At 36.6% G+C, this 19,948-nt stretch overlaps 1 protein-coding gene and 1 pseudogene across 8 annotated transcripts in view; both read left to right on the forward strand.

The window, feature by feature from the left end:
• The window catches only part of Tanc2 (tetratricopeptide repeat, ankyrin repeat and coiled-coil containing 2), a 467,438-nt gene that overhangs the window by 216,311 nt on the left and 231,179 nt on the right, over window positions 1-19,948 (forward strand). For all 8 annotated transcript variants that reach the window (XM_046460981.2, XM_046460989.2, XM_058584913.1 and 5 more), the window contains one exon: window positions 16,951-17,099. In XM_046460981.2, the coding sequence (XP_046316937.1) occupies window positions 16,951-17,099 (149 nt within the window). The remainder of the gene's footprint in view (window positions 1-16,950; window positions 17,100-19,948) is intronic.
• On the forward strand, window positions 4,369-10,656 carry LOC131424857 (E3 SUMO-protein ligase ZBED1-like; annotated as a pseudogene).

The following is a 19,948-nucleotide window of genomic DNA, read 5'->3' on the forward strand; positions in this document are numbered from 1 at the left end:
ATGATGGTACCACTATCTGGAAATTCTCAGTCTCCAGAACCATGAGCCAAATAAAATTCTAGTCTTTATAGTTATAGTTATAGCAACAGAAAACTAAGACAAATAAAAGGAACAATGTTGGTATTTAAAAAGTAAGAAGGAATATTTGATTGATATATAGGTAGGTTTGTTTTTTTTATATCATTATGAAGTTAAGGTAATTCCTGGTCTTTCTGCCTCACCTTCCTCTAATCCATTCTCCACATTGCTATCAGAACAGCCTTATAGTCAGATCTGGTTATATCCTTCTCTAAAAAATATTTTGTTCAGATACATCTTTGTGGAAGGGGGTAACTGGGAGTTGAATCTAGGGGTATTCTATCACTGCACTACATTCCCAGTCCTCCCCCATTTTTTCTTTTTTAAATTTTGAGACATGGTTTCACTAAGTTGCCCAGGCCAGTCCCAAACTTGGGATCCTCCTACCTCAGCCTCCCAAGTCACTGGGAATACAGGTGTGTACCACACCTGGCTTCAGCAAATATTTCTTGAATGCTTTCTACGTGTTAAGCACTGGAGATTTGGGTCAGCATTAGAGGGGTATGTACATTCCTACTTAGTTTGCCACTGTTGCAGCCCCTCCTTTTCTTTTTGTTTGTTTTCTTTGGGTATGGAGGAAGGAGATTAAATAAAGATATTCCTTATATTGTGGTCTGTGGTTTGTTGTTTTATTAGTTCTTTTAGTTATATATAACATTAGGATTTATTTTGACATAATTATAAAGGCATGGAATATTATTTGTGTCTAATTCAGTTTCTAGTACTCCGCCCGCCACCCCATTCCCTTCCCTATATTCTACTGATATTTCTGCTATTTACTTATAGTTTTTTTTTAATATTGGTGCCTTATAGATATACATAATGGTGAGACTGACTGTAGTATATTCATATATGTACATAGGAAAGTTAGATCAGATTTTATCCCGTCCCTCCACCTTCCCCCTTAATCCCCTTCCTTTATTCCATTGTTCTTTGTTCTATTTTAACGGAGTATGCCCCCATTTCTTTTATTTATTTCTTTATTTCTTTTAATTTTCCTTATTTTGGACCTGTTGCCTGTATTTCTTGGTGATCTTTTGGTAACTGATTTTTACCAAGGTTGATATTGGTGAAGTTTCTGTCTTCCTGCTATTGGTCATCATCATAATATAGCACATTTTTCTCACTGTTTGTAGTTAACCAAATGGAGGGTAGATGAGCTCGAATGCTATATAGAACCCTCTGTAACCTTGTAAACTTTAGAACTTTGGCGTCTACAGACACAGGCATGAACTTCCCATGCATATTAGAAGGCATGAATTAGTTGGGAAAGAGAGAACTGTATTGCCATTCCTACTGAAATGGACTATCTCAAGCTAACCTGGGGAAAGTTGGTCCCAGAGGTCACTACTGAGAATTTGAAATCATTAATGCCTTTTGTCCTTTGCCCTTTGGGCCCTACTTGCTAATTCCAGAAGAATAGAAATTTCACTTGACATCTAATTCCACCTTGTATTCAAGTAACGATTTGACTATAGGAATGGTTGTAACTCCAAGGACCACATTTAGTGGGTATAGTCTTTAGCTCCAAGTGAATCCACCAACATCTGTGAGACAGGAAACTGTAGAAATGTAAGATTTTTGCTATTTGCCTTGCTACTGTCCCCTGAAACTTCCCTGGTTCTGTGCATTCTGGGAAATGAAGCATCTTACCTGTTCTCATCAGCCTTCAGCTTTCAGTATATCTTCCCAGTGTTACTATTTGTCCTTTTTGTTTTGTTTTTATTTTGGCAGCTGTGTCCTTTCAGTGCAGTAGATACTAGGAAAAAGAGGGATTGAGACTTTCTGTTCCACAGAATCCCTAAAAATCCCATTTAAAAATGAAGATTTTCATTAGTTGCTGATCTGTTTAAACCATAAAATATTTCACATATAATTTTCTTTAAGTCTTTGATTTATAGATTTATGTCTTTGATTAGAACAGGAACTTTAAATAGATGATCTAAAATTTTAGGGTATCAAGTTTGTTGATATTTAATTAATATTCCTGATTTGAAGAATGTAAATAAGTTTCAAATTTTTAAATATGTGTGGCATTATTTCTTTGTTTATAACTCTGAACTTCTTTCTTCAAATAAAAAAAAAAAAGCAAATGTTGTGACTTGCTACAAACTCAAGGTCGGTGTCCTGTGTCCTTAATATATTTTCTATAATTTTTTTAAAATAAGGAAAAACATAAAGAATGGTGCCCAAAATAGTAATTCTTTCTCTGTATGAAATTTTGTGAAGTGAACAAACCCATATAAGTATCACCTAAATCAAGATATAGAACTTTATCAGCACTTCAGACGATTCCCACCTGCTTCCTCTGTGTCATTATCCACTTCCTATAAAAATATCACAATTCTGACAGCCATCATCATTTTTTGAATTTTATATAAATTTGATCCTTTACTATGTATTCTTTTGAATTTATCTTTTTTTTTTCAACATGTTCTTGAGTTTTTTTTTTATTGCTGTTATTTTATTGTTTGTCCACTGTTGATGACCATTTTCAGTTCTGGCTCCTATGAAAAGTTCTATGAATGCTCAAATGCTTATTACATTTTGGGGTTTTTTGTTTGTTTTTTGGTAGTGGGAATTGAACCCATGGGATCTCTACCACTAAGCTACATCCCTAGCCCTTTTTATTTTTCTATTTTTATTTTGTGACAGGATCTTGCTAAGTTGCTGAGACTGGCTTTAAATTTGTGATCCTCCTGCCTCAGACTCCTGGATTACTGGGATTATAGGCATGCACTGCCATGCCCGTTCATCACATGTCTTTTGATGTACCTATGTATACTTTTCTTTTTGGTGTGTAACTAGTAGCAGACTTGAGTCATAGGGTTTCAGTCTTTTCATCTTAAAAGAGCCAAGTATTTTTGTGAATTTCATGCTACCAGTTTACATTCCCACCAGCACAGCAGTGTTCAAAGTGTTCCTTTACCTAATATTGTTAGATGTTTGTATGATGTACCATTCTGTTCTGTACCTTTATAGTGGTAACTCATTATGATATTGATATACATTTTCCAGTTACTTTGAATACCTTTTCATATGATTATTGGCAATTTGATATTTGCCTTTGGTCCCTATTTTTTAATTGGAATATCATTAATTTGTAGATGTTCTTTATATTTTCTGGGTATAGTCCTTTTTTGGTTATGTGAATTGCAGATCTTTTCCCACTCTATGACTTGTCTTTTCTCTCTTAATTGTGTCTTATTAATGAACTTCACTTTGTTAATTTTTTCTCTAGTGAGTGCCTTTTGTGTCTTGTTTAAGAAATCTTTACCTGATTCTACATCTTAAAGATATTCTATTAGGTTATCTTCTAGAAGTCGGATTGGTTTTTACATCTGCATCTATAATCCATCTGGAATTATTTTGTGTATGGAGAGGATTCATTTTTTTCAGAGATATATTGATCTGTCATCAGTTATTGAAAATACCATCATGGTATTTGAAATATTCAGTGGCACTCTTATCCTAAGTAAGGTGATTATGTATACATTTGTTTCTGGCAGATCTTAACACTCTGCCTAAAGATTGAGGTTCTCCATAGACTGCCATAGTCACTCAATAGTGCTATGTTTTCCCAGGGAGATATAAGATTTAGCAGCTCATAGTCGCGAAATAATCCAATGTCTGGGGTCTTCTTTTGTTTGTTTTTTTCCATACTGGGATTAAATCCAGGGGTGTTCTACCTCTGAGCTATATCTCCAGCCCTTTTTAAAAATTTTATTTTCAGAAAGGGTCTTTCTTGCTAAATTATCTAGGCTGTTCTTGAATTTGTGAACCTCCTGCCTCAGCTTCCCAAGTAGCTGGGGTTATGGGTATGCACCACCACACCCAGCTCCATCTTTTAATTTTTTTGAAAAATTCCTGATATCACAGAACTAAACTAAAATGTATTAATATTCCACTCTTACATTTCCATGCCAAACAGTAAACTTCTTGAAAAAAAAAAAAGTTTAATTGGGGGGAAAAACAGGAAAAGCTCATAAAACAAACTCAAAGATTTATCAACTATTTAAAACCTGGAATCAACTGTTCAGAAACAGCACAGATGGATCATGGGCGGTGGTAAAGAGCAGAAAGGGACTATGGATAATAAATTTGCATTGTTTCAGCTGCTCCCCATGCCTCTAGTCTCCAAGGAAAGTTTGACATCAGTTACATAGTAACCCAGGCTAATGCTTCCATGAGGTGCAACAACTATCAGCAGATCCTTCCACTGGGTTTGCAGTTTTGATCTGCATTCCAGACACCTGGATCTCATCAATTTTGACAACTTGACTTTGGATCATGCAGCTAATCAAAGTATTTGGAATGGTGAGTTCTTGAGAAGTAGTCTGAGCAGATACACTCAAACCTCTCCAATAGCTTTTTACTTCTAAAGAACTGGATTCAATGCTGCTGAATCCATTATTGCCATGCATCATGGGAAAATGAGACTGTTGCATTATCAACTGGTGCAGTTTGGTCAATTCTAGTGGTAGAATGGAGTACACTATTCTTAAATCCCATAGGCCTGATCACCTGCAAAGATAACTGGAGAACTTGATGGGTTAGGCCTTTAAGAGATGGTCATGCGTTCACAGAAGTGCTGACAGTGGCACAGCTGGGGCAGCCATGTCACCTTTGTTGTGCAGGCAGCCCTGAGGGGCCTCAATAGCTCCCAGGCAGACCTGAAGTTAGTAGTCCACCCCATACCAAGAGCAAAGTGTGGAAATATTTTGGCTTCAACACCAACACAGAAGGGTACATCTTGCAGTGGAAGAAAATCTACTGTTGCATCTGCATGGCTCAGACTGCCTATTCAAGAAATGCCTTCAACCTGTCCTGTCACCTGAAGAAGAATCACCCTGAGGGATTCTAAGTTTATCAAGAGCAACACAGAGCAGATGCAGGAAGTTTTTGCCACCACATTCCTCAAACTCAAGCCGGCGTTGTCCTCACAGTAACAGCCCCCACAGGACCCGCTGGCCATCAAATCTGGCCATGGGCCTCAGAAGCAAGAAGCAGCAGGAGCTCACAATCACCAAGCTGGGGCTCATATGCAAGGAGCTGTACCCAGCCTCCACGGTGGACAAGCCCACCTTCAGAGTGCTTCTGAAGATGACCTACCCGAGGAACAAACTACCTAGCAGGAAATTCCCCAGCAAAGCTGGCCTGTCCCCGAGAAGTACAGCATGGTGCCAGAGGCCATCCAGATGGAGCTGGCAGACATCTCATGGAGCAGCATCTCCACCAAACTGTGGCTGAGTAAGAACCAGAACTGTGCCTACGTGATACTGGCAGCATACTTCCTGGGCCTTGGTTAACCCAACTGCCTGATGGTGCCCTTCAGATGCCTGAAAACCTTTGAGTACCTGAGGAAAACATGGCAGAAACCATCATATGTGTGCTTTATGAGGTGTTCATTGAGTGGAACATCAGCACCAAGGTCTTCCGGGCCACCACAGACTTCAGGAAGGACATTGCAAAGGCATGCTCATTGCTGGGCATCCCCAGGCAGATATTGTCTGAGCAGACCTTCAGTGTAGGCATCCAACAGGCCTTGCAGCTGCCCAAGCTGGGTGGCCTCCTGTTGTGGTGCCATAAGCTGGTAGAGTATTTCCAACATTCCTTGGTGGAATCAGAAGCAGCACAACATGGCCCACTGTATGCTGGTGAGGCTGTACGCTGGCCATGCTGCAGAGCCGGAAGGAGCATCAGTTCATCATCTTGGCATCCTGGTGGAGGACAGCAACAACCACCATCTGATGTTGGAGGCCACTGAGTGGACCACCATCGAGAGGCCTGGTGGATCTTCTGCAGCTTTTCAAGCAAGTGGCTGAGATGCTGCCTGCCTCCAGGTACCTGACCATCAGCATGGTAAAGCTGCTGCTGCATGTGTTCCTGAACACCACACTCAAAATCAAGGAGACTGACTCTAAGGAGATTGGCATGGCCAAAGAGGACATCCCCAAAGAGCTGTCCAAGACCTACCAGAAGAACCCCTCAATGGACATGTTTCTCAACATGGCCAACTTCCTGGACCCTTGATACAGGAGTTCCCCTTCCTGTCTGCCTTGGAGAAGTAGCAGATGGAGAACTGGGTGGGGGAGGAAGCCAGAGTTCTTCTGGAGAAGGTCAAGGACAGTACCTGTGGCCCACTGTGAGCCAAGGATAGAATCTACCCAGTTCCTTAAGAGCCTTCAGCAAAGAAGTTGGTAGTGAGCCACACCCACACCTGCACCTGTCAGTGTGATCAACAGCATGCTGACTGAGATCTTCTGCCAACCAGGCAGCATGGAGGAACAGGAATAGTGGCATGCCCAGGTGGTGGAAGAGCTCTGTAACTTCAAGTCCCGGAAGGTGCTAGACCTCAATGATGATCTTCAAGTGGTAATCCCACCACCTGGCACTTATTCCGGTCTTGCCAAAGGTGCTCCAGAAGTACTGGTGCATGGTGGCCAATCGCATCTTCCCAGAGTGCCTCTTTGGCTCCTCAGCCATCGTGGTCAGCGCTAAGAGGAACCAGCTGGGTCCCTGTGCACATGGACCTGTATGAGAACACCAGGAATGGAGCAGAGACTGAGCTGGAGGACAAGAACGAGGGAGAATGGGGCCTGAATCAGGAGCAGATCTTCCCCTTAGGGGATGGGGTCAACAGCATCTTCTTTGGTCTCAGGGATGGGGGTTTCCTAGAGGGACGTGTCACCCATACCTATTCAGTACTTTGCTATAAATATCAGGGATTGTTTTGAACCCCAAGACCACTGAGATTCTTAAAACAGAGATGGAAAATGGAAGAAAGGAAAGATTGATGGTTAGGGTTAGCCCGAAGGAACCAACAGAGACTTGTTCCTCCCTTGTCCTCTGCTATCTTCCTCAAACCAAAGAAAATAAATGCCTTAAGTGCAGGGCCTGCCAGGGTACCTTGTATACTCCATTTCCCCACGAGAACTGACCATTGGTGTCAGTCCTGGGAGGGTTTTGAATCAATTGTGGAAAATTCCAGAGAGATCTGGATGGGAGACAGATTTCTGACAAGCAGAGCATCATCTGTCTGTCAGTGCATTGGGGTTTATATTTCAGATGAACCTGCAGTCTCTCATGGAAAGCCTGGTAAAATTCTTTAGCCACAATAGCCTTCCCCAAAACCTATGATTTTTATCTCAGGTGGAAAGTATTGAAAATGACTATCAATTCTAGGCACTTACAAAAAAGCAAAAAGGAAATGGAAAAGAAAAAAGAAAAAAAAGAAGTGGTATAGTGTGTGTTTTCTCTCTGGCTATCATGTTGCTGGCAATGAGGCTTCCTGCTCCCCCACAGTTTACTTTTCTTTCTCTTTTCTTATTGGTGAATTATAATTATAAATGTAATAGTGGGATTCCTTATGCCATAGCCATACATGCATATAAGATAACAAAATCCACTTTTAAAGATTGTCCTTCTGAGATTTGTTGATGGGAGATGTTTGAATTCTGGATTTTAAAACTCAATCCTATGAGGTCATTTAATTTGCAAAATATTTCTTTGGAATTGTTCAAGTTCAGGGAGGGACATCATTGTAGATTGTTCATGTCAGGGAGGGACATCATTGTAGATTCTGGGAAATAGGAACTTAGCTTCTAACTTGTAGGACTTCTTTTCAATTGGGAAAATAGTACGTTCTGTAAGAGGCTGAATTTGTAACTCTTTGGTTCCATAGTTCCATGGCTTCTTGTGTAAGTTAAGAGAAGCCATAGTGTACAGGATGCAATATAGGGACAAGTAGGAAAAGGACCAGGTTTAGGAATGAAGAATTATATCAGGTGTTTGGCATTATTCCCACCCCCGCACCTCTGCTTGGATCCTTCATTTTTAATGGCTGGTGGGTACAAGCTGGGTGGGATTTTATCTCTGCATTCCCATTGTTTGTTTTTGGTAAATGAAGGGTGAAAGGAAACCCTACTCAGCTCTTACTTTCTTTTTAAGCAGTGCAGTTCCCCCATACACAATGGGTTAGACATTGGGGTTAGTCTCCTTTCCGCTCTGAGATTGGAAATACAGGACAACAGATGCCCATCTGGGTCCTATTCTGCACTCTTGCAAATGGCTCTATATTTGTCTTAGAATTACTTTTACTTTTTCTATCTCATGAAAATGTTGGAGGTCCCCATCCAAAATGTCTCATTTTGTCTTTTTTTAATCCATCTTCTCTGGCACTACTTACTGGTTTTATTTTCCTTATTAAATGCTTCAAAGTTTGACTCTTGTTCAGTAAACCAGAAAATGAATTTACTCCTAATTTAAAAAAAAAAAAAGAAGTATTGGGAGAGTCTTTAATATGACTACATAGATCTGTTTGACATACTCAAATGATGAGTTGGGAAGCATATCCCCTGTTACCTGGACCTGAGCCCCTATACTCTCATATTTCCCTGATCTTTTCCAAAGAGAGAGAGCCATATTGATCAGTAGGGACCACCAGTGTGAAAGTGATTTGGGAGAAAAGAGGGATACTGGCAGTTGTGCTGTTGGTCATAGAGATGCTAATGTCCTCTTCCAGTTTATCAATGATCATAGCTAAGGCTTGGAAGTTTATATGCATGTCACTCTCTTTGTGCATCTTCTTAACTGATATTTTTCTTTCTAAGGTTACTACTAACCACCTTCACACGCATAAGTAGCCAGATTAAAAGAGTGACATTTAATCTCTTCAGTCACACCATTGTTCATATCAAGCAGTATCATAGGGAGCTGGACTTTGGTCAAGTCTTTGGTCATTGCAGGCACAAGGCAACTAAGGAGGAAAAGAAACTGGCCTGAACTGGCCCATGAAGAAGAATCTAGGGTGGAGGAGGAGGAAACAGGAAAGAAACCAGGGAATTCAGGCAGCAGCTCTTCATGCTGCTGCCTCTTATGGTCTGGGCTGGATTCTTAATTGCTATGTTGGTCTTCCCACTCCCTTCCCCTCCATGATGGGGATTGAACAGGGGTGCTTTACCACTGAGCTACATCCCCAGCCCCCCCCCCCTTTTTAAGCTGGACACAATAGTTTTATTTTGTTCATTTTTTTATGTGGTGCTGAGGACCAAACCCAGGTTCTTGAACATGCTAGGCGAGCGCTCTGCTGCCGAGCCACAATCCCAGCCTCACATCCCTGGCCCTTTTAAAAAATTTTTATTTCCAGACAGAAGCTAGTTAAGTTGCCCAGGCTGGACTTGAACTTGCTATGTCTCAGCCTTCTACACCACCACATGCGCCACCATACCCCAACTGTTGGTTTTTTTTTTTTAAATCTATGTTTATATCATTCTTACTCTGTTGTTTTTTTAAGTCTATGTTTATGTCATTCTTTAGCTCTGTATTAAATCTTGGGATTAAATAAGATATCATTTGTCATCATGTTTTCTTTATTATTCCTAGACATTTCCACTTCCCTATAAGTTTAGAATCTCTTAATCTTTGGGTCATTTCAAAGAGTTCTTGTGGAGGTGTGAAATCAAGAGCTCTTGATGCTCTACCTAAAGAATGAGGTTCTCTATGGACTGCCATAATCACTCAGTAGAGTTATGTTTTCCCAAGGAGCTATAGGATTTAGCAACTCATAGTCATGACATGATCCATGATTAGTGTTGTGGGAAAATAAATAAATGTTTTAAAGTTCATAAAGAATCTCTTAATCTTTGTGGTACTGTATTCTTTACCCAGAGTTATGGGAGCAAAACATCATGCCTCAACACACTGCTTCCAAACAGTGTGTTTTATTGGTGAAAATAAAACCAAGAGCTGTGAATTTTAAAATCAGCACAATGTATGAATGCTGCATGATGTATTTTATGTATAACAGTCTCACAGAGATTATTTCCTAGCAGCCTTTCCATCATATGTTTGTTTATCATACTCCAAATTCTTCATTATTAGTTAAGGAAGTCATAGTATAATTCCATTCAAGAAATTTTTTTTGTTTGTTTGTTTAGGAACATACCTTAATTGAGTGTGTTTGGTTATGAAGATCAAACCCTCTTCAAATTGCATGGATGGTCACGGATAGACAAAAGACAGGTGAAATAATTGATAGGAGAATTTAAGAAGAATTTTGAGCATTCTGAACAAACATACTGGGCAGAGAGGCAGGCAAGGAATAATGCCCAGCAGCTTGTTAAGTGACTAAGTTTGGGAAGACTGTATAACTTGGGTGGTAAGAGCTTGAGTTCTAGAGCCAGATAGCCTGGTTTAGCTACTTACTAGTTATATAAGTTTAAGTAATTACTTATCCTTTCTGTGCTTTACTTTCCTTATTCACAAAGTGGTCATAGAATACCTGCCTCTTAAGGCAACTGTGATGATGTAAAATATTTAGTACCTGTCATAGTCCATTCCCATAGATAATAGCTGTTATTATTATTAGTAAAAGACATAATCTATGTTGTCTTATGCCTTGACATAACCTCAGCCTCTTGATATAAACACTTGATAGGATTATGGCAGAATCTAATGGTGCAGAAAACAGCCCCCATCCTTGGTAAGGAAATAGCCCAAAGACTACAAATTCATTGTAATCCAGAAATTAAAATAACTTCTTTGAGGGGGGCGGGGGGGCAGTGCATGAGCACCCATGCTGGGGACTGAACTCAGGACCTTGATGCACAACTGAGCTACACTCCCAGCCCTGAAGTAACTCTTAGAATTCTCAGAAACAACAAGTTTTATACTAGTTTCCCCAGTACTGTGCCCTGAGTCATCCACTTTGCCAAATTTTAAAAGGGAAGGTAATTTAGTATTTCCTGAGTTTCTAAACCTCAATATCATTGATTTGGGGGGTGGATGACCCTTCATTGTGGGGAGCTGTTCTGTATATTATAGGATTATTATTTATCCTGACCTCTGTCAACTAGATACCAGTAATAATAACCCCTTTCCTCAGTGTGACAACCAGTGACTACCAAGTTTAAAAATTACCAAGTATCTAAATAAGCAGGAAAGTACTTCTTGTAATGAGAACTAAACTCACTCAATTGAAGTAACCCCCAAAATATCTAGGATTGACATATAATTATAGAAGAACAAAGATGGCAATATCATCTCCTGGTGGGGTGGGGGACATTCAAGTCAGAAGACAAGTGGGAACATCATATTTGGAGTACTTAGATAAAAATCTGTCAAACTGAATTTTATACCCTGAAAAATACCTTTTAAAAAAATGAAGACAAAATATAGACTTACTGAGTCACAGGAAGAATTTATCACCAGCTGACTTGGTGAACCACATGTTCCCTAGGGAGTAAACTTGTCCCTGATTGAGAACCACTGAGTTGTTTAAAAGAAACTTCCTTGTACAGTGTTTTCCCCCCAAATTTCAAACATTCATAGAAGTACTATAAGATAAGAAGTATTGAAGATATTTCTTGATGCAAAAGAAAATTGATGCCAGATGGAAATTTGCATGTATACAGTGGAATACGAAATATGGGAAATCACAACTACATAGATAAGAATGAAAATATTTTATCTTTTGCTGGAGCAGGGGCACAAGCCTGTAATCCTAGCAATTTTGGAGGATGAGGCAAGAGGATCATGAATTCATGATCCTAGCCTCAGCAAATTAGAGCCTGTCTCAAAAGAAAAAAATTTAAAAACGGTGCATGGGATATGTGGCTCAGTGGTTGAGTGCCCTGGATTAAATCACTGGTACAAAAACAAAGCAAAACAAAATATTTTTTAAAAGATAGTTGATTCACTGAAGAGGACACACAGAGACCAGCAAGTACATGAAAAGATGTTCAGCATCATTAGCCATTTGGGAAATTTAAAAACACATTAATTCATTATTACATGCATTTAAGAATGGCTACCTGGACCATTCATACATTGCTGGTAGGAATGTAAATGGTACAGCCACTCTGGAAAACAGTTTGGAAAACTGAGAAAATTGAACGTATGTTTACCATCCACCCAGCAAGAACCTGACCCAGCAATTGCATTCCTCAGTATTTATCCTAGAGAAATGGAAGGTTATGTTCATACAAAACTACGTGCAAGTATTCACAGCAGTTACTGAAAGCAGTTACCAGAAACTAGAAAAAACCCAGTTGTTCTTCAGAGTATAAATGATGGAATTAAATGTGGTATATATGCTGTGTATTACTCAGAAATGAAAAGGAATTTGAACTACTGAAACAGGAGCCATTTGGATGAATCCAAATTATGCTGAATGTTTAAAAAGCCAATCTCAAAGTTTATACAATTCCATCTATATTACATTCTAAAAATAACAAAATTATATAGATATGGAATATACTAATGGTTTCCAGAGGTTAAAGAAGGGGGAGTTGGTTTTGACTAAGGGATAACACAAGGGAGTTCCCTGATGGTGACTGAACTGCTCTGTATCTTGATGCAGTGTAGATATATGAATCTATACAAGTGATTTAATTTCATAGATATACAAACAAAGCATACAGAAAAAGAAAAAAAAACACCAACAACAAATAAACTTATACAAAACCTGGCAAAATCTGAATAAGATTTATAGTCTAATTAATTATAGTATTCTGCTATTGTCAGTTTCAGTAACTCTCTATAATTAAGATGTTACCTTGGGGGAAGTTTGGTCATGGTTTTATAGATTTTATCTATACTGTTGTTTTTCATATTAATAAAAGCTTTATTGATGTAATTCATTTGCCATAAAATTCACCTTTAAAGTATATACTTCAGTGATTATTAGTATATTCAGAGTTGTGCAATTATTGCTATAATTTTTATCATCCTTCTCCCCCAATCCTATGCCTATTAATAGTTACTCCCTATCTGACCTTAGTCCCAGGCAATGACTAATTTACAAAGTGTTTAGACTACTGAATTGTATAAAGTATTATATAAGTATTGCTAAGTAAATAAATCACATAATAATAAACCATCTTACCTTCCATGAAGATTATAAACTTTACTGTTAATGACTATCTCCCATGTTGTATGAGTTCTGACAACACCTAATGTTAACCTGTACATATTAAATATTTGGTAACTATCAGAATAACTTTTTCAGAGGGAGTGAAATGGAACCCTAGACTATCTAGAAGTCTGGAATTTATGTTGAGAAAAATTAGGAAAGATAAGTTTAATGATCGGATGAAAGAAATGCTTATTCATGAATTTGAAGAAAGCAGTTTTATCTTTTCATTTTTTCAATTAATAAGAAATTGTGAATCATTTTTGGGGAAAATACTATTTGAAGTTAAATATTTATAACATAAACATAACTGCCTATTCTGTTATCTGCTTTGTGTCTGAGATGTCTATCTATGTTGCCTCTTGGAGGGGAAGTAGAAGAGAGAAAATAGAGCCTCTGACATAAATTCAGTGAGTTCTATATAGATTTTCCATAGATGTAACATTTGAGTTCAGTGCTAGTATACAAAAATACACATGTACCCTCCCTCTGACCCTCAGTGTATGACTTTAGTAGAAAAGTTAAGATAAAGGTTAAACTGAATAATGACAATAAATCTTGCTTTCTTGACATTTGGAGTGGTTTAAATATGTAATACTGAATTTCCTAAATAATAATCTGTTGTGTTTTGGTATCACTGATACTAGGCTAACATATAGCTAATACTTGCTGTGCAAAAGGATTTTTATAATGTCCTGTAGGATCTGTGCTACAGTGAATTGTTGCAAGATGGGATTAAATGCATCTGAACTTAAAACCTGAGAAAATGTTGATAATCAATTAAGTTAATGTAAACCCATTCGCATTTTATGTAAATTTTCCCACATCAAATTTATAATAGATCATTTTTAGTTCCCTGGCTCATTGTTATGTGATTTTTGTAAATCATTTTTTGTAAATAAATTTATCTTTAGAGAGTGAGTGGTACCAGGGGAAAAAACTTCATACTGACTCTGTTCTGCATCTCTCAGTGAAAAACTTTGAAAAAGAGTGATTCTTAACAGTTGATGACTCTTTTTAAAAAGTCTATCTAGAAGGAGAACCTAAAAAGCTAATTGGATGGAAAGAATGTAGCCGTCTGTAAGCAAAGGGCTAAAATTAATGCGAGAGATCAGGAATTTGGGGGATCAATTTGGGGACAAAAAATGAATATAAATAGTAAATTTTTTTACATGATGAAAGTATTCTACAATTAGATCATGGTAATAGTTGCATAACCTATGAATAAACTGAAAGCCACTGAAGTATATACTTTAAGGGGGCAAAGTTTATGGGATGTGAATCATATCTCAATTTAGAAAAAAAACAAAATGAACTGGATTGCAAGGGGTGTGGTGACTGAGGCCTCTGTGGCCTGGAGTAGAATCCCAACCAGGATGAGAATTTCTGGAGGCATGTGCGGTTTGGCAGTGGGCAGCAGTGAAATATGTTACACATAGGGCGAACAGATTAAGTTTCTCACTTTTGTACAAGAAAATTACAACTTTGGGTGAAAAAAAAAAAAACTTCTAGAATTAACCCCCTGGTATTGAATTGGAATTAGAGGGGTGTGTGTGTGTGTGTGTGTGTGTGTGTGTTTACAAATCAAAATGGATATAATACATGTGTATGTATACATACATTTGCACACATAAGGGTATACAAATACTGCCTAACAGTCCAGTGAGGACTGGAGGAAATGATATCTCAATAAAAATGAGCATACCTAGTACACAGCTCTTGATATTCTGAATACCTTTCTCCCTAAGGAGAACCAGAGATTCTTAAAAAAATGACTTTTTCCGTGGCTGAGGCAGGGAAGGTACAAGGTAAGCCTCTGAAGCATCTTATGCCAGAAACAAAGAAATGATCAGAAAATGATAAGAATATTTTAAATGGTAACAGAAGCCAAGTTAAAGAGGCTTACCCTATCCAAATGTAGAAAAAAATTGAGCTTACTATATAAATACTGATAGTAACAGATTATAACCCAGTGAATAAAATAGAAACTCATGAGTTTATTCTGATGTAGATAGATAAACAAGGTGGTAATAATAATAATAATAATAATAATAATATATTTTGCTGGCACAGCGGCAAACACTTGTAACAGCAGTCACTTGGCTTGGGAGGCCAAGGTAAGATCCCAAGTTCAAGGCCAGCCTCAGCAATTTAGGGGAGTGGGGGAAGGCTTGCAATATGGCTCAGTGGGAGAGTGCCCCAGGGTTCAATTCCCATTACTGCAAAACATAATAATAAGGAGAAGAGGAATCACTATTTGGCAAGCCAAGAAACACCAATGGATGCTAAAAATACTGAGCAAACTTTGTTGAGGAGGAATTCTGACAGCTTTTTTTTATTGTTTTGGTACTGGAGTTTGAACCAAGGGCACTCTACCATTGAGCTACATCCCCAGCTTTTTAGTTTGAGACAGTTGCCCAGGATGGCCTCAAACTTTAGATCTTTCTTCCTCAGCCTCCTGAGTAATTGGGATTACAGGCATGAGCCACCACACCCAGACAGAAGATACTTTTGTACAAGCTTTCATGTTATCATTATTCACAATACGTAAAAGCTAGAAATAGTTTTAGGTGTTCAAAAAAATGAATAGATAAACTAAATGTGGAATGTACTACATACAATGGATTATTATTTAGCCTTAAAAGGAATTAAATTCTGATGTACATTATAAAATGATGAACTTTGAAAGCATTATGCTAAGTAAGATAAGCCAGACACCAAAGACAAATATTGTATGATGATTCCACTTACTTAGGAAATGCAAATTTGTGGAGGTAGAAAGTAAAATGGCAATCACTAGGAGCTGGTGAAAGAAGGAAATGGAAAGTTATTTTTTAATAGGTAGAGTTTCTTTTGGGTATGATGAGTAATTTTGAAAATGGATAGTGGCAATATTTGTACAATATTGTGAAAGTACTTAATGTCAATAGATTGTAACAAAAATGTTAAAAGGGCAAATTTTATTATGTATATTTCACCATAAAATATGTTGAGGAATTGGACACCCATTTACATAATTTCTCTCACCCCTGCCCGAGCCCCCAGCAAACTACTTATTTATTACAAAGGGAAAAATAATGTGAATGGAAAAATCTGGCAGACACAGTCATAGCCAAGTGATCAAAATTAACACAGCAGCACGTTTATGAGAATTCTATCAAGAATGCTTAATTGGAATAAAATCAGGAGGTGAATTTTAATTGAAAATTATTGTGCAAAATAACTGGCCTATAATCCTCAAAAGTGTCAAGGTTATGAAAGTTAAGAATAAAGAACTGCTCCGGATTAAAAGAGGTTAAAGAGAATTGATAACTAAATAAATTATATAAGCCCAAATTGGATCCTTCTACAATAAAGGACATTACTAAGTAAGTAATGTCAAACTTAGATGGGGTCTACTGATGAAGTCATAATAATGTGAAATATTATTTTTCTGATTTCTGTGCTAGTATTTTAGGTTATAAAAGAATGTCCTTGTTTATGGGAAATATATACCATTGGGAGGTGATAGGACATCATGTCTGTAACTTCCACATGGCTAAGAAAAATATGTACTTTGTAGTAATCTTAAAACTTAAAAGCTTGAAGTTATTTCATGGTAAAAAAAAAGATAAAAGAATCTGACCAAAGTAGTGATTGTGCCTGGGAACTAGATCCCAAGACTTGGACCATATTGAAATGCTAACTGTCAAAGAAATGGAAATTTTTTATATTAAGGAAGTTACAAAAACATTTTTTCAAATCCAAGTGTTTCTAATAGATAAATTGAGGATAATCTAAGTAGATTATAGATAAATTATAATCTTTAAAAGTGGAAAGCAGTTTATAAGTTGGAACCTCATAATTTAGGATTTAGAATGTGAAACTAAAGAAAGTGATTGAACTAAATGTACAAATAGTTGCAGAACTAGACCATGTCATTTTGAAAGATTCACAATTTCAATACTTTTTCATTATAGGTGATGCTGAACAGGAACTTGGTCCCCCTCCATCTGTAGATGAGGCAGCAAACACACTCATGACTCGTCTAGGTTTCCTTCTTGGAGAGAAAGTCACAGAAGTTCAGTCAGGTGACCAATACAGCATGGAGGTACAGGATGAAAGTCAGGTAAGCTGCTTGCTATTAACTGTGAAACATGGTGTAACTCAATTTATTACACAAGAAAAAAAATGGTATGTGTGTGTTTGTTTGTTTTGAGAGGAATAATCCCAATTGTTGAATGTCTTTTGAGACCTGTAATATAACTTAATTTTCAGTTTATGAGACATCTTTAGTTTCATTCTCAGGTTTAAAACCCCAAAAAAGACACTTTCAGATTTTGATTCATGTATTGAATGAATGAATAAATAAACAAACCAATAAGCAATCCAGCCAACAGAATTAACCTCTAAATACTGAACCTGGAAATTATAGAATATACAAGTACACATGGATTATTTACCAAATGGATAGTATACTGAGTCATAGAGCAATTCTTGACAAATATAAAAAGATTTCAGTTCAGAACACAGTAGAACTAATTATAGAATGATAACTTATGAAATGATAGCTAAAAGAAAACATGGACAATCTCCAAATGCTTAGATGTTAATTAATATCCTTCTAAATAGCCTTTGAGTCAAAAAAATTAGAACATTTTAAAATATTTGCTCAAAAATAAATATTGGTTTTGAATACATCTATTACAGCAGTAGAAAACCTAAAAATTAGTGGTCTAAATATTCGTCTTAGTTTTAAAACATCAGCAATTAAAAAATTATTTCATATTTTTTTCTTTTGGATATTTCCATTGTTTTCATTTTAAATATAGCAAAGAAAGTACTTGAGCACTCTACCACTGAACTATAACCCCAGCACCCTGGTATCTTTTTTTTAAAATCAATTTATATAGTAACCATGTTAGTATGAGATGCTTTCTAGGGAAAAAATTGGAATGATATATGTTGAGGGTTTTAAAGTATTGGCATAAATAAAACATCTATTTTACTTTCCATTTCTTGATATTAATATTAAAATGTGACATATTCTAATAATGACCAAGTAACATGAAGTAAGTCTTATATCAGATAGCCTGGGTCTTTGCCAAGGACTCTCTTCTTTCTATAAAACTATATATCTTCTGGTAATAAAATTTATGCTTATTGCTTTTGAGATTCTTTATGTCATAGTATGTCACAGTGATTCTGAATAAAGCCACAAGTCTATGGAGTGTGCCTTACTTGTAGATTTACTGAATGGAATAATCTTAAAATAAATGAAAATAGTACCATTGATTTAATATAATCAAGGCAATATGGTATAACAAAAAAGCCATTGAAACCGGAGTAGAAAATTGTTCTAATACTAACAGTATCACCAACCATCTTATAAATTTGGACATGTCTCTTAACCTCTCTGGGCTTGAGATTTTTTATAGATAATAATAACTGAAATTTATTAAATTCTTACTCTGTACCAATCATATTAATCACTTTACTTGCGCTATTCTGTTTAAGTTTCCTTACAGTCTAATGTGGTAGGATCCATTCAAATTTCAGTTTTTAGATAAGAAAGTGGAAACACTCTGCCATAAAGTGATATAAGGATGTTCATAACCAGGCATTATGCTTTTACCACCTGTGTTATTTATAGCAACACCAGACTGTTCCAGCATAACATGAAATCACAAAACCTGACAGGACAATTGTGAGAATCAGGTTAAATCATAAACACAAAAATATTTTGTAAGCTATAAAATGCCATTTGGAAACAGTATAAAATATATGTAATACAATTAGCATATAAATATATGCAAAACTATAATTTATAGGAGGACACTTCATTGTTTTCATGTTTTTGATGATTTTCATTTGCTCATTTCTTGAATGCAGGAAATAATATTCATTGTACCTATCATAACAGGTTGATAAGGAATAAAAGAAATAATATATAAAAGTATTTTTAAATTTCTAAGCATTATGTAAATGTAAATGTTAATAATAAAACTAAATGATAATTTCTTAGAATATAATATACCCTGAAACTGACTTGGAACCACAAAAGAGAGCCGCTAAATTGATCACAGAAATTTCTATTCTTAGCAAGATTATTAAGAACTAGGAGGTCATGTTTACTTGGTGGCTTTCTTCTGAGCAAAATAGCATACTAACAAAATAGACTGCCGTATTTAGAAAGATCCTGTATTGATGATGTCTACAGAATAACACTAGTGATGACTGTTACACAAGTAAGTTAGCATATATCATGTTTCTGCAAACAAAAAAAAAATGTATTGAATGTGATATTTGACTGACCACTTTATTTTCTTCTCTTAGCAGTTTCTTTTTATTATTATAATTATTGAGTCCTATTAGTTGTACAAATTAATGGGTTTCACTGTGACATTACCATATATGTATATACATCCTTTGATCATATCCACCCTCTCTACTCTTTGCTCTATTCCTTTCCCTTTTCCCTGCCTCCAGTCCTTTATCCTTCCCTAATGATCCCTCTTCTTTTTCAAGCTCTTATTTATTTCCACATATGTGATACTTCACTTTCTGTATGAAGCTAATTTCATTAACATGATAACCTGTAGTTTTATTCATTTTCCTGTAGATGACATAATTTCATTCTTCATGGCTAAATAAAACTCCATTGTATATATGCCCCCTTTTTAAAATTCATTCATCTGATGATGGACACCTAGGCTGATTTCACATCTTGGCTATTGTGATATTGCAATAAATGGGTATACAGTTATCTGTTGTATATGCTGATTTCATTTCCTTCAAGTTTATACCCAGGAGTCTGGGTATAATAGCTGGATCACATGAGTAGAACTATTTTTAGTTATTGGAGGAACCTCCCTACTGTTTTCCGTAGTATCTAATGTATGAATTTACATTCTCACCAACAGAGTATAAGGTTTCCTCATTCTCCATTTCCTTATCAGCATTTGTTATTTTTTGTTT

Source organism: Marmota monax, unplaced genomic scaffold (genome assembly GCF_021218885.2).
Source record: "Marmota monax isolate L192 unplaced genomic scaffold, Marmota_monax_Labrador192_F-V1.1 WCK01_AAM20220418_F8-fsc00319, whole genome shotgun sequence".
NCBI lineage: Eukaryota > Metazoa > Chordata > Mammalia > Rodentia > Sciuridae > Marmota > Marmota monax.